Source organism: Kwoniella mangroviensis, chromosome 2, assembly GCF_000507465.2.
Source record: "Kwoniella mangroviensis CBS 8507 chromosome 2, whole genome shotgun sequence".
NCBI lineage: Eukaryota > Fungi > Basidiomycota > Tremellomycetes > Tremellales > Cryptococcaceae > Kwoniella > Kwoniella mangrovensis.
In genome coordinates this window covers 845,591-859,516 of record NC_088828.1, presented here as the reverse complement: position 1 = coordinate 859,516, position 13,926 = coordinate 845,591, and the positions used below count along the sequence as shown (strand labels likewise).

General features: G+C 44.7%; 4 protein-coding genes across 4 annotated transcripts; 3 read left to right on the top strand and 1 right to left on the bottom strand.

The window, feature by feature from the left end:
* Positions 1-381: 381 nt before the first annotated feature.
* On the bottom strand, positions 382-2,459 carry I203_107177 (uncharacterized protein; the record flags this gene model as incomplete). Its single annotated transcript, XM_065518145.1, has 10 exons — positions 382-522; positions 591-719; positions 802-932; positions 1,014-1,135; positions 1,200-1,219; positions 1,294-1,643; positions 1,750-1,939; positions 2,003-2,200; positions 2,279-2,341; positions 2,409-2,459. 10 exons carry the CDS (start codon positions 2,457-2,459, stop codon positions 382-384), a joined length of 1,395 nt encoding a protein of 464 aa, XP_065372875.1.
* Positions 2,460-3,663: 1,204 nt separating this feature from the next.
* Positions 3,664-5,620, top strand: I203_107176 (uncharacterized protein; the record flags this gene model as incomplete). Its single annotated transcript, XM_019145260.1, has 4 exons — positions 3,664-3,784; positions 3,857-4,097; positions 4,164-4,614; positions 4,676-5,620. The coding sequence occupies 4 exons, from the start codon at positions 3,664-3,666 to the stop codon at positions 5,618-5,620; spliced, it is 1,758 nt and encodes a 585-aa protein (XP_019005079.1).
* A 520-nt stretch (positions 5,621-6,140) lies between these two features.
* On the top strand, positions 6,141-10,740 carry I203_107175 (uncharacterized protein; the record flags this gene model as incomplete). Its single annotated transcript, XM_019145259.1, has 21 exons — positions 6,141-6,498; positions 6,564-6,669; positions 6,734-6,911; positions 6,976-7,819; positions 7,922-8,192; positions 8,247-8,327; positions 8,424-8,633; positions 8,721-8,876; positions 8,943-9,002; positions 9,083-9,177; positions 9,248-9,273; positions 9,335-9,404; positions 9,465-9,542; positions 9,606-9,665; positions 9,724-9,801; positions 9,868-9,963; positions 10,028-10,080; positions 10,145-10,302; positions 10,380-10,456; positions 10,516-10,553; positions 10,672-10,740. 21 exons carry the CDS (start codon positions 6,141-6,143, stop codon positions 10,738-10,740), a joined length of 3,162 nt encoding a protein of 1,053 aa, XP_019005078.1.
* A 470-nt stretch (positions 10,741-11,210) lies between these two features.
* Positions 11,211-13,589, top strand: I203_107174 (uncharacterized protein; the record flags this gene model as incomplete). The annotated part of the gene is made up of 7 exons (XM_019145258.1): positions 11,211-11,750; positions 11,820-12,378; positions 12,474-12,685; positions 12,788-12,884; positions 12,962-13,224; positions 13,288-13,355; positions 13,439-13,589. 7 exons carry the CDS (start codon positions 11,211-11,213, stop codon positions 13,587-13,589), a joined length of 1,890 nt encoding a protein of 629 aa, XP_019005077.1.
* Positions 13,590-13,926: the final 337 nt, after the last annotated feature.

Sequence of the window (13,926 nt, the reverse complement as noted above, 5' to 3'; positions counted from 1 at the left end):
AGTTTGATTGATCCTATCGTCAGCTTGTTATCTGTGTTTGTTGAGTTTGTATGGGGTCAACTAACGTTGCGATACTTACTGTAAGCCTACAATAACTACAGCCCAGTCGTTTTGATATGAGTGACCTTGAAGCCGGAAGACAAGACGAATCGTTAGCAGGATGAAGTAATGGAATGGGCAAGAGAAGTTGAATGCAATCGTCAGTCAACGAAAGGTCAACTGGTGAGCAGATTAAGTAATGTCATTCCGTATATGTCAGATTTGTCAGCATGATTGACATACCCATCACTTGGAAACCATATACCTCACATCACGTCGGCTTTAAGCTCAATAAACACGTCATACTTTGCATCCAATTCATACAAAACCTTTTCCTTTACTTTACAATTTCGCTTTCAGTTTCCCATCTTCCCTCAATAACCTATCACTTTCCTTCTTAACCTTTTCAGATCTCTGTCTGAGCCCTTCAACTCTTTTAAGCTCATTCTTACCGATCTGTTGAATATGAACCTCATCCGGGCCCTGTACACGAAGAAATATCCCATCAGCTCATTTCCCCAAAATGCATAATGAAAGAGGGCAAAATTCACATCAGCGTATCTGAGTGTTCTCAGACTCGCATAACAATATGCCAGTGGCGTATCCCCTGATACACCCTCTGCGCCATGTACTTGCATAGCTCGATCGATCACTTTCAGGGCCATACTTGGTACGGTAAACTACTCATTCCACATCAGCTGGTCGTTCATATCTGGAAATGAGACCGAAAGTAGGTAAAACAAGGATGCATATTGCACTTACCTTGGCAATACCTATATCCTGCATCGCACCTTTAGCACCACCTATGTCGATCCTTCTGGCGGCTGCTAAGACCAATAATCTAGCTGAATCGATTTCGGCTCGAGAGTGAGCTATATCGGCGAGGACAGTACCTGAAAATGAGACAGCATGAGCGATGTGCACAACCAATTTGTGTGTTATTTACTCCAAGTAAAGGGGGAGAGAAAACCTACCATGCTCTCTGAGGTGTTTCCCAAACGTCTTCCTGTTGGGGTCCGATACTCTTTGTAAGAGTATATCCAATGCTCTTGAAGCTATACCGATACTTCTCATACAGTGATGTAGTCTTCCTGGACTGTATACGTCAGAACTCGGTCTCAGTCAGCTGATACTTCACGATTGCTTGATGATCAGCTTACCCTAATCTAGCTTGGATAATCTGATGTTCAAGTCATGATCATGAGCTAATCATCTCTTTTAATCAAGATGGCGATCGAGGTTTATTCGACTCACCTCAAATCCCCTGCCCAATCCTGCCTTTCCACCTACCACTCCACTATCCACATCGACCTCTACTCCATCGTAGACCACCTCGCAATGACCCTCGGGGGCATCATCATATCCAAACACCGTGAGTGGTCTGACAATCTTCACACCTTTTGATCGTGGATCAACCAATACTAACGAATGTCTTTTATGCGGAGAGGGGTTTTTGGGGTCTGTTACCGCCAAGACGATATGGATGACGTTTCTGGGATCGCCTGCACCTGTGATCCACCATTTATGACCTTTGACCGATAGCTTGCCCGAGGAGGATGGGAGGGCGGTGGTATTGCGTAAATTGGTGGCGTCTGATGAGGCGACTGGGTACGGTACAAAGTTTGATCAGACCAGTCTTGAATGGAAGATCGAAGGGGACGGTCAGGTGATCGGGGATGTGATTTTGAGAGACGATCTCAACATACTCACCTCCATACTCTGTCATCGAGAAACTACTCCTGATCTCTCCTTTTAATAATGGTACGAGATACTTCTCTTTCTGCTGTGGCGTACCAAATCTAGCCAATACTTCCATATTACCCGTGTCGGGAGCCGAACAGTTGGTAGATTGAGGGGCGAGAATAGCTGAATGACCCATTATCTCAGCCATCACAGCGTACTGTACCAATATATTAGTCGCTGATGAACGGTACTTTCCACTCGAAAGGAGAGGATCGCCCACCTCCAGATTGGTCAATCCACCACCTTCTCCGCCCGCCATTCCCTGGAAATCACCACCACTCAACCATAGATTCCATAGTCCCAGTTCTTTGGCTTTGACCTTGAGCTTTTCTAAGACAGGCGGTATCGATGCCCATCTAGCTTCGGGGGAGTTTGGAATCTGGGCGTGAAATAGCTTTTCGGAAGGAAGGACATCGTTCTGTGCATTGGACCGGTGAATCAGTCAGATGAAAGTCTTCTAGACGCTACTGCAGAAATCAGATCAGGAAAAGCTCGCCTCCATGAAATCGATGAGTTTGACCAGTAGATCCTTAGTTCGGGGAGAGAAGAGCGGTTCAACCTGATCAACTCCTTATGATCAGCTATGGTGAATGTTTCCCTTTTTTGCAAAGTAACGAGGTACATACCAGAGACCATGCACCTGCCGACACATACTTGAGTACGGGATGATCTGCCATTTTGTATCCCCTCCTGTTTGATATCGAATACTCTGATCCAGTTAAAGAGCAAAGGTGCAATTAAAGAGCAAAGGTGCAATTAAAGAGCAAAGGTGCAATTAAAAAGCAAAGGTGCAATTAAAGAGCAAAGGTGCAAATCTAGCATTGCCTGTCTGCTCTTCGACGACGATGATCCGGGTCAACTTGCATGAACTTAACCGGAAATCGCCAAAATGGGCTACCCAATTAAGAATGAGGAGAAAGGATCCACGGGCGTTTCCCAATTTAACTTTTCTTTCTGTCCCCATCTAATCGTTATCTCGGACATGACCCTGAATCTACATTTGACCTTTACGTGGCATATTCCTGAAATCGCCGAATCTTGGGATTTCATCAGTGGGGTCCTTTTGGGCGTTGATTAGTAGGGGACGATGCATTTGCACGTCGATCATTACATCTGTAGGTCCACCGATTTTTACGATTGTGATTCCAATCCTCTAAGACGCAGCGCAAGAGGACGTAGATCCCATTTTTCATCCACACGTGAGAGTCAGGCTGGTCAGCGCGTTCTTCCATCTCCAAGGAGACTTTCACCGAGTTGCTCCTTGTCTGTCCCACGTCGAATTGATAAATTAACATACAACAAGCTCGAGCTGATGACGCTGATGACGATCTCTCCCGATGTCCAATGCACGTCCAACGCGAATCGTTCCTTTGCGAATTGAGCAAACGCCTTTGGATACCGCTTGGTGTGATGAGACCGATCAACTCCGATCAGCATCAGGGGAAGAGACACGCGGCTCACACGTGTACATCCCCAACGAAATGGTCTTTTCAGTGATGGATTGGCATGGATCAATCGTGGATTATCGAATGGATCAGTTTCCCACTCCATCAATGCGTTGTGGAGCAACGTAATATCACCAAAAAATCATGGCGGACTATGCATGGAGATGGATTGGAACCTGACTGTGCTGTCGAACAGTTAAAATGCTGTTTGGTCACTTTGTATTGCTCATTTAAGTACTGTTCCTTCATCCCTCATCCTCTTCTCTTTACACCCGATTCTCCTCTCCTCTCAAATCTCGTTTGGATAGCTGTTTACTTCCAAGGCATCCTTTCACTTCACCTTTATCTCATAACCTTCTTCTATCTTAGTAACGACCATCACCAAATTTTTCATTTATCCATCTTTGCCACTCACTGACTAAAACGACATATCAATATGTCCACCGCCACTGCCCCTCAAACACCACCCCCAGCAGAGTTGAGAGAAAGAAGGCCTTCTCCTGTGGACAAGCTCGACCCAGCTTTCGAACCTACCACACCTGAGAAGGAAGAATCTCGTGAGTTAGCTATTTGAGTGGCTAGATCAGTCATAAGAAGAAGCCAAAGCTGACGTATCTAACCATCTTTAGCCCTAAACAAGCTCGCTGGAGTACACAACATCAAACCCACTTTCGAACCTTCTGACCGACATATCCCAGACAACTATGTCACCTACACCATTCAACACCAGAAATACCTTCCTCCAGTAACATGGAAAACCCTGCTTCAGAATATCCAATGGATCTCTTTCCTCGCTCTGACCATTACCCCCTCCATCGCTATCTACGGTATCTTCACTACTGCTTGGAACACTAAGACAGCAATTTGGAGGTGAGTTCTTACTTTTAGGACATCTACGTGTAATCTTCGGCCTGACTTCACTTGCCCTCGTTTTAGTGTGATTTACTACTTCATCACCGGTCTCGGTATCACAGCAGGATATCATCGACTTTGGGCTCACAGAGCATACAATGCCTCTGTCCCCTTGCAATTCGCTTTAGCTCTTGCTGGTGCTGGTGCTGTGGAAGGATCAATCAAATGGTGGTCAAGAGGACACCGAGCTCATCACCGATATACCGATACCAAACTTGATCCTTACTCGGCCCACGAAGGTTTCTGGCACTCCCACGTTGGATGGATGTTGGTCAAACCCAGAGGAAAGATCGGTGTCGCCGATGTATCTGATTTATCAAGAAACAAGGTCGTCAGATGGCAACACAAGAACTACGTTCCTCTCATCTTCACCATGGGATTCATTGTTCCTACTGTCGTTGCTGGTCTCGGTTGGGGAGATTGGTGGGGTGGATTCTACTTTGCCGGTGCTGCTCGATTGGTTTTTGTTCACCACGTAAGTCCATATCCGCTCCGTTATAACATATTACAGAGCTGATCGATCTTTCCCTGATCAGTCTACCTTCTGTGTCAATTCGCTTGCTCACTGGCTCGGTGAACAACCTTTCGACAACAAGCACACTCCAAGAGATCACTTCATCACTGCTCTTTGTACCGTTGGTGAAGGATACCACAACTTCCACCATCAATTCCCCATGGACTTCCGAAATGCCATCAAATGGTACCAATATGATCCTACGAAATGGTTCATCTGGACTATGTCTCAATTTAAACTCGCTTCTCACCTCAAGAGATTCCCAGATAACGAAATCAAGAAAGGTCAATACACGATGAAACTCCAAGAACTCCAAGAGCAAGCCGATAAACTTCAGTGGCCCAAATCATCCAACGAACTTCCCGTTATCAGTTGGGACGACTTCAAGGCTGAATCGAAAGAACGAGCCTTGGTCGCTGTGCATGGTTTCATTCACGATTGTTCTTCGTTCATCGAGGATCACCCAGGTGGTGCTCACTTGATCAAGAGAGCTATCGGTACCGACGCTACGACCGCTTTCTTCGGTGGTGTTTACGATCACTCGAACGCCGCTCACAACATGCTTGCTATGATGAGAGTCGGTATCTTGGATGGTGGTATGGAAGTTGAACATCTCAAGAGACGACCAGCCGAATCCGTCGCTTCATCTGTTACCAACTCGCCTGTGTCATCTGCTTCCGCCTCGTCAGTGGATATCCAATCATTGGCTGATCAAGATGAAGACGATCGATTATACCAGACTCAACTCAACTCACAAGGACCTCACCCTAAAGCACCTTTCGGTCAGCCTCAAGCTCAAGTTGCCGATCGATGGACGTTGTCTGTACCTCCAAGTGAGAAATGGAGGATTGTTCCCACCGTCCCTGAGATCCGACCTGGATTGTTGGGCAGATCTCACTCGCTCGAAAAGATAACGAGGGCCGATTCGCGAGGTGAAACCGCCGAGTTGATTGGTGAGAAGGCTTAAGATTGGGGGTTGTGGATTTTGGGTATCTGTTAGATAGGTAGACATTGGGTTTCTTGTTCTGTTCACACAACCATCACTCACGATACATTCATTTATATTAACACGTCAAATCGCATCTTCCAACATTCTCTTGTGCATATCTACCGTCTTTTCTCTTCGTCATCATATATACACCGTGTGAATGGAATTGAAGTATTCTTTTATACATGTCATGGTCGTAGTGCTACGTATATACAAAAATGAAGAAATGAATAAAAACAACATATGATCACCTCTTAAAGTGTGCCTGAGTGGCAAAGTGACAGAAAGTGATGACGTTTGAGGTGAACGAGTGGTAGATACGATTGCGATTGCGATTGCGATTACGCATTGACGATGAGTTAGTTGACTTGACTGGGACATATCAACCATCCTCCTCATCGTTATCCTTGACCTCCGCCTGCAGATAAGTCTGAGCACACACACAACGACGCATCGAACCAGTAAGAAAGGCTCAGAGTAAATAGTCGAGCATTGAAAGATGTTCGATCCAGATTTCTCATCATCTTCATCAACGAAATATAACGATATCAACTTATCTACCTCCCAGTCAACCTCTTCTACTGCATTATTAAGTAACATAAGGGTAGAAAGGGAGCTGAGAGAACGAAAGAAGAAAGAGCAGAATTGTGCGATTACGATACAGCGAATATGGAGAGGGAGAAGGATAGCCAGGAGGTTTAGAGATGATTTGATCTCTCGTTTGGAAGATGATGATGATGTGGAAAGGGTAGGAAGGGGACTGGTGGTGTTGCTTAGAGAGGGATGGGGGAGGGATAGAGGTAGACTGGAGGCACTGGTGGGAAATTGGTGTGAGAAGGCATTGAAGAAGGATCATGGTAAGTTGGGATGCTAGAAGTAGTAGGTGATTCAGCTTCAGCTTACCAGACATACGTTGAAATAGATGGAATACACCGATCCATCCTCCCGCTCAGTAAAGATGCAGATTGGTCGATTATTTTGGGATTGTTGAGTGCAAGGACACTGCAGCTGGTGAATCTCAACCCTATGTAAGCTCTTGAGATCCATAATAAGCAGTATTATCTGCTCTGACTTAATTTCGTGTACGATTAGTTTGACATCGACGCCTGTCCTCCTTGCGGCTCTCGAGAGTGTATTTGATCCGCTTTCGTATTCTCATCTCTCTCAGGAAACGCAGAATTATGCAAAAGAGATTTTGGTTGGGATTGTAGAAAGTAGATCATGGGTCGAGACGATCGTGCAAAGCATAGAGCAGCTTGTGGCTCTCAATGTGAGTTCAACGATTCTTGATAGCATGTGAATCCATGTGCTAACAATGTGATTTTCCTATCCAGCTACCAAAGAAGAAACACCCACACCTGGTCCCATTGACCAGACTACTCACCGCACCTTTCTCACTCATCTCTCCTGCATCGACTTCACCACTCTTCCCTCCCTTGATCAACCACCTCCTCGCTATACCTTCATTGCCTTCCTCTCTTCCCATCCCAGCCTTGTCACACTTATCGACCCACCTCAACCTCTTTACTCTCCTACTTCCCTATGCCTCCCAGAATCCCCAAGTGCTGAAAGAAGGTAGACTGCAGAACGAGATTGGCAAAACCTATTTCTTGGCTAATCTCACGACATTCGGTATAACCGGTGGGATGTTATCGAGGTTCGGAGCAGGGGGGATAAGCAACTGGATGAACGTTATTGGTAATGTTCTCAAAGACGTCAATGAAGGATGGGGTAAATGGGTTGATGGATTGTTAGATGATGACGATATGGAGATGAATGGTATGCCAATAATGATAGATAGCGATGAAGAAGATGAAGAAGATCAAAATGACGGACCATCAAATAAAGTGGTACCAATTAAACAGAATAAACAACCGAGACGTATTCAGCTACCTAAAGCGATCTCGAACAAGGTGGTAATTCTAGCTACGCCACAACATCTTTCTACACTTACTACGCATATTATCCAACCTTCTTCAAAGACTCCTCAGTCGTTTATCAATGATTTCTCGATGTTCTGTGCGGGACTGCTGAGCGCTTTTAGAGGTAGTCCGAAATGGGAGAATGTGTTAGATTCCTTATTGAGTAAAGGACTAATTAGGAGGATATGGAGAGAAGGGGTGAGGGGTAGATGGATGGGATCAGATCAGAGAGAAGTATGGGATGGGTTTAGTGATAGTACGTCAACCTCTTTGACTTGGTACAATAACCTGTACCAATACCTACTCTTGCTATTTCAAAAGATGTGACATCTGGCTGATGTTTATGTTCCGATGACAGACGCCGACGCACCAGCCCTCATTCTCCTCACATACGTATACAACCATTACCTTTTGCTCACTCCAGATGACGAATTCTTCTCCACTACTTCAAATGCCCTATCAACAGATGAAATACTAGAATTAGCAGGTATTTGGAGAGATCTGGCTTTCTGGGGATATATGAATGGAGTCAGTGGAAATGGAAGTTCGAGTGGACCTGCCACCACAATGGGAAAGGAAGAGATTAGAGGATTATTCACCAGAGGTGTCACCAGAGTCGTAGAGAGAAAGTGAGTGAAGCGTACTTCAGATCGCAGAATGATACGCTAATGCGTGGGACTCAGCGCTCGACGTCAATTCGCCGATCCAGATTTCTGGACGATGAAATCGCAATTAGACTTAAGAGGATTTGTGGAAGCTGCCGTGTGAGTCCAGGTTTTCAGTTTCTTCAACATCTTACAGTCGGTTCAAATTGCCGGGAAGGGAAGACTGTCAGCTAACTCTTGGAATGCTTGTGCCAGGTTCGAAGATGCTGAATTGACTTCTGCAAATAACGAGGGTATGGATATCGAGATGAACGATTCGTCAAGTCTTCCTAGATGGGCCAGAGCTCGACAGCGATTTACCAAAAGACAGATGGCTTATATCTCACCTAGATTGGGACTATTGAACAATTTACCGATGAGCGTACCGTTTCAGACTAGATTGGAAGTTTTCAGGAAATTTATCGAGTAAGTCTCCCCATATATCAGCTGGATTGTGCCCGTTGTCCTGCTACATAGACCAGCTGTATCTTGATAATGGGTTCGTACTTGCAGGTCCGATCAAGATAGATTAGGGCTTGATTACCATAGTAGACGACAAAGAAATTACGCAAAGATAAGGAGAAGTCATATTGCCCAAGATGGATTCGATGAGTTGGGCAATCTGGGTCCGGCTTTGAAAAGTAGAATAGAAATTACTTTTGTCGATCAGTGAGTATATCAGCTATGTAAGCATCGCTAGTTATGCGGTGGTAGCTGATCTGTTGCGTGATGTAGACATGGGATGACGGAGGCTGGGATTGATGGCGGTGGATTGTTCAAGGAGTTTTTGACAAAGTATGTGTCTCGCTCAGTTGCCTCGACATGGTTGCACGAACGCGACCCGCTAGCTGATTCTGGTTCCGACATGTTGACAGCTTGTCGAAAGAGGTTTTCGACACCAATAGAGGACTATGGCTTGCTACCGATCAGAATGAGCTGTATCCCAATCCTCACTCTTACGCTACAGAACGTGAGTCTGCTCCTCACGGCTAATTCGCCCTGGACTTTGTAGAAACGGCACCTGACTTGTGATTCTACAGCCCATCAGTTGGAATGGTACCGATTTGTGAGCTTCTCTCAAAGTCGCATATTGCAAGCGAAAGCTGAGAATTCAATTTATCATATAGATTGGTCAGGTACTTGGTAAAGCGATGTACGAAGGAATGTTAGTCGATGTGTCATTTGCAGACTTTTTCTGTACGTCTGTTGCCTGAAGAGAGCCAATTAGCAAGGAAGAAAAGCTGACTAGTAAAGTAGTGGCTAAATGGCTAGGAAGACAGTCGTACCTTGATGATTTGAATTCATTGGATAAAGAACTGTATAAAGGATTAATAAGTGAGTTTGACACATGTACTTGAAGAATATGCCCATGCTGAAAGTATATCATCTGTATGATAGTACTGAAGAATTACCCCAAACCTGAGGAACTCGCATTGAACTTTGCTATAACTGAAGATGGTAAGCTTCCATCACATCTTAGAGAATAGATCTCGAGCTGATGCCGTGTGTTACATAGACTTCGGTGTGAAACGTACACTTAACCTGGTACCTAACGGTTCAGAAATCGCTGTTACTGCTGAAAACAGACATGAGTGTGAGTGTGAAATTCAGCTGCGTATGTGAAATCGTTCCATGGGATTAGCTGATTATTGGTAATTAGACATTCAATTGGTCTGCAAGTACAAGTTGGACAGACAGATCTCCGCTCAGAGCAGAGCATTCTTCAATGGATTATCGGATCTCATCGACGCTAAATGTACGTTGTTAGCTTTCATGTGCAGTCCAGCTCTAACGAGTAGCTAATACTGGTATGTACATAGGGCTGAGAATGTTCGATCAACAAGAACTACAACAACTCATAGGTGGTGAAGAGGTGAGACCAGCTGATATGAGCGAGAAATCTGCCTCCAAAGCTGATCTCAAATATCACAATGTAGACTTTAATTGATATCGATGATCTCCGAGCACACTGCTCGGTCGACGGATTCCCGAATGATACCACCCCTCGATTGTTCTGGAAGGTAGTCAAGGGATTTACGCAGGAGCAGAGGAGAGCTTTGTTGAGGTTTGTGACCAGTTGCTCTAGACCACCCTTGTAAGTGACTTTTTTTATTCTCCGGATAGCCCAGTTGTCAAAAGTGGGTCGGACTGGAGCTGATGATCGATGATTAGATTGGGTTTCGGATATCTGTATCCTAAGTTTGGTGTCAAGTTCAATGGCAATGATACATCCAGATTACCTTCGGCTTGTGAGTGTTTCCATTTGTCAGGGGTGTTGTGCTATGAGCTGATGGGTATATGAAAATAGCCGCTTGTTTTAATCTACTCAAATTGCCGGGTTATACGGTAAGTCTGATGAAACTTTCCATCGAGCTACCATACCCTCAGTGTTCGACGTGCCCTCTTGCAATCGGTGTTTTGTGAGAGTCAAATGCTTTCTGACTGACCATTGACCTACTAATAGACCGAACAATCACTTCGTACGAAATTACTTCAAGCCATCACGTCCGGAGCTGGATTTGACATGTCATAGGTGCAACGTTAATAATCAATTCTTCCTCCTTTCATCATTTCTCCTTGTGAACGCATAAACTCGCCAATCTATATCGATTAACATTCATTCATTACTTCAGAACGCTGTATACTCCGTTGTGAATTTTCTATATCATCCTATGCATGCATGAGTCTTGTGTATCAAGTATATACCGGTATATTGGCTTTACTTGGTTTATCGGAATGCCACGTGTCAGTGCGATCGAAGGCTGACATGAATGAGGACTGAAGGTACAACCGGTGACTCAAGATCAACTGCGCGTAACATGAATATGGAGAGTGACGATATTGGAAAACTTGGCGGTAAATATTAACAGATATCATGATCATCTCCCTTGATTTCATCATCTTGTAAGACTGTTTAGGGAACACAACCTTGAAGCGTCCATCGAGAGGGAATCACACAAGTCCGATTACTCGTAATCATTGGTGACCTCAAACACAAACACCATGTCACCAATCCTCAAGCGAGATATATCCGAACAATATCGACAAGCCAAACGACTGCCTTCTGCGACTCTCGGCTCATCATCCAATGAAACCTTGTATGACAACTATGAAAGAGTATATGATGACGAATTAGGAGAGAGCTCGTTTGGTGGTAGGAAGAACGAGGGATATTCGAATAGCTCCTCGGCGAGACAGGGTATAGGAGTGGATAAAGGGGAGGTTGAAAGTGCTTTTCCAACTTGGAAGGGGAATACTACTCCGCAGATGTCTAATGGATCTTGGAAAGGGAAAGGGAGAGATACGAGGCAAGGGGAGCATACGAGAGTAGCCGCTGCTGAGGAGTATGAGTTGAATGACAGTCTGGAAAGGGATGAGGAATATATCAAAAGATCAGATTCGATATCGATAGATGGAGATCTGGATAAACCTATACGATCTAGAAGGTTGGATATGGATTATGCTGAGCCCGACGATGGGATTCGGAATACCAATTTGAAGGGGATAGGCAAATGGAGGGATTTAAGGAGTCTCTTGTTAGAAGTGAGTTATCTACTCGTCTGTATACAACCACCAATCCAATTTGTCTAACATTTCTTCTCACTATATCAGTCAACGCCTTCCTTACTCCTCTCGCTAGTCGGACTAGTATTCACCGGCGAACTCCTCGAGCATCTCGCGCGATGGCGAGTCTTCCGCCGAGTCGACGAGCTCTTTATCCTCGTTCCGATGATAGGTAATCTCAAGGGAAATCTCGAAATGTGTCTATCAGCGAGATTAGGAACTTCTGCCAATATAGGTGAACTGGATCATAAACCCACCCGAAAAAAGATGATCATGGCCAATTTGACCTTGTTGGGTCTACAAGCGCTCTTGATATCATGCCTCGCAGCGGTAATTTCATTCTTCTTAGGGTGGATTACCATCCATCGATTGGGTGATTCACCATCACCTGGAGATACCACTACGGTGATCGCACCGCCCGAACCTGAAGATCCGGGATTATCGATGGCTGGTGAAGAGTGGCATGAAGGATATACGAGACCGGGATTCAAGCAGCTCTTAATGGTTCTGGCTACAGGGATGGGTGCAGCAGGAATATCGTCAGCTGTTTTGGGCAGTTTTATGAGTAGTTTGATCGTTTTGGCTAGATGGTGGGGTGCTGATCCTGGTGAGTAATCAGTCCCTCCGAGTACTCATATCTGACTTGATCGAGAATATATTCCTTCTCGCACTCATTCGAGCTGACACCTCTTTGTGGGATAGACAACATTACACCCCCCGTTGCGGCATGTCTCGGAGACTTGCTTACCCTCTTCGTCCTCGCCTTGCTGGGTACAGCGTTAGTCGGAGCAATGGATACTGTCATACCGCTACTAGCGGTAATAGTCATGTCAATAGCAGCTGGATGGTTCACTAGACGAGTGATGAGGAACGAATGGGTCAAGAATGTAGCTAAAGGTGGATGGGTGCCTCTGGTGAGTTTGAATGGATTGCATCCGCTTTTCATAGTTGCTATTCCAAACACAATCAATACTGAAGTCGGTGACTGACACTGAGGCCTATAAATGTCGCAATAGATTGGCGCAATGCTCATATCAAGTGGCACGGGTATGGTCCTAGCTAAAGGTGTAGGGGAATACCGTGGATTTGCACTACTGGCTATATCCATGACAGGTGAGTAACCTATGAGGTCACATCAACAATGCCCCAAGCGAATATACTGGATATCTCTGATGTGGCTATTCAAAAAGGTTTGACCGGTTCCATCGGTGCCATCCACGCCAATAGACTTTCTACCTCGCTTCATACACTACTCCATCCCAAACCGCATTCGGAAACTCTATCGTCACCAAGTAATAGTATGAATCATCACGGCTTGACACCTTTACAAAGCGCTATGACGTTATACCTAATCGCATTCCCATGCCAAGCTGCGTTCCTGGGCTTCGTAAGTTGGGCAGGATGGATAGATATCAATTTGGGGCTAGCAGGTTGGGCATGTTACGCTTTGACCGTAAGCTTCTCTGTAATTCACCATATGCTTCCAGGGGTAAAGCTGACTATTGACGATTTATAGACTGGTATATCGCTGGTATTGGCTCATTGGATGACCCTGTTCTTCTGGTCCAAAGATTTAGATCCAGAGTGAGTGACCTACCATATCCAATAATATACAACAACAACTACAGATGAAAAGTGTACAGATTTGCTGATCGTGCACTTGTTAGTTCATACACCTTACCGATCCACTCGGCATTGGTCGATTTTTTAGGTCAACTACTCTTGATGCTCGCATATGAAATTTGTATATGGCAAGGAAAAGATGTTGTAATTCATGATAAGGTTGAACGATTGTTTTCACCTTCATCGTATACATAATTACTTCCAGATCACTCTTGACAATTTACCGATATCTTATATATCCGCATATCATACATTTGTAAATTTATTCATAGTTGCGTGTTATTTGCAGGCTCAGTCGCATCATGCATACCATATAGCATTTTCTTGCATGACTGAAAACATCATTCTGTTGCTCAAGTGGATCATATATTGCATTAAAAGGCATCAAGAGATAATTGAAACAAGGTTGAGAGGAGAAAAAACGCCAAAATGAACAAGTTAAAAAGATATGGAGCTAAGGAATAATGTTTGCATCTATATTACATGAAAAAGGATGTTCGAGGTAGTCCCATGAGGAATGTGGATTTGATAT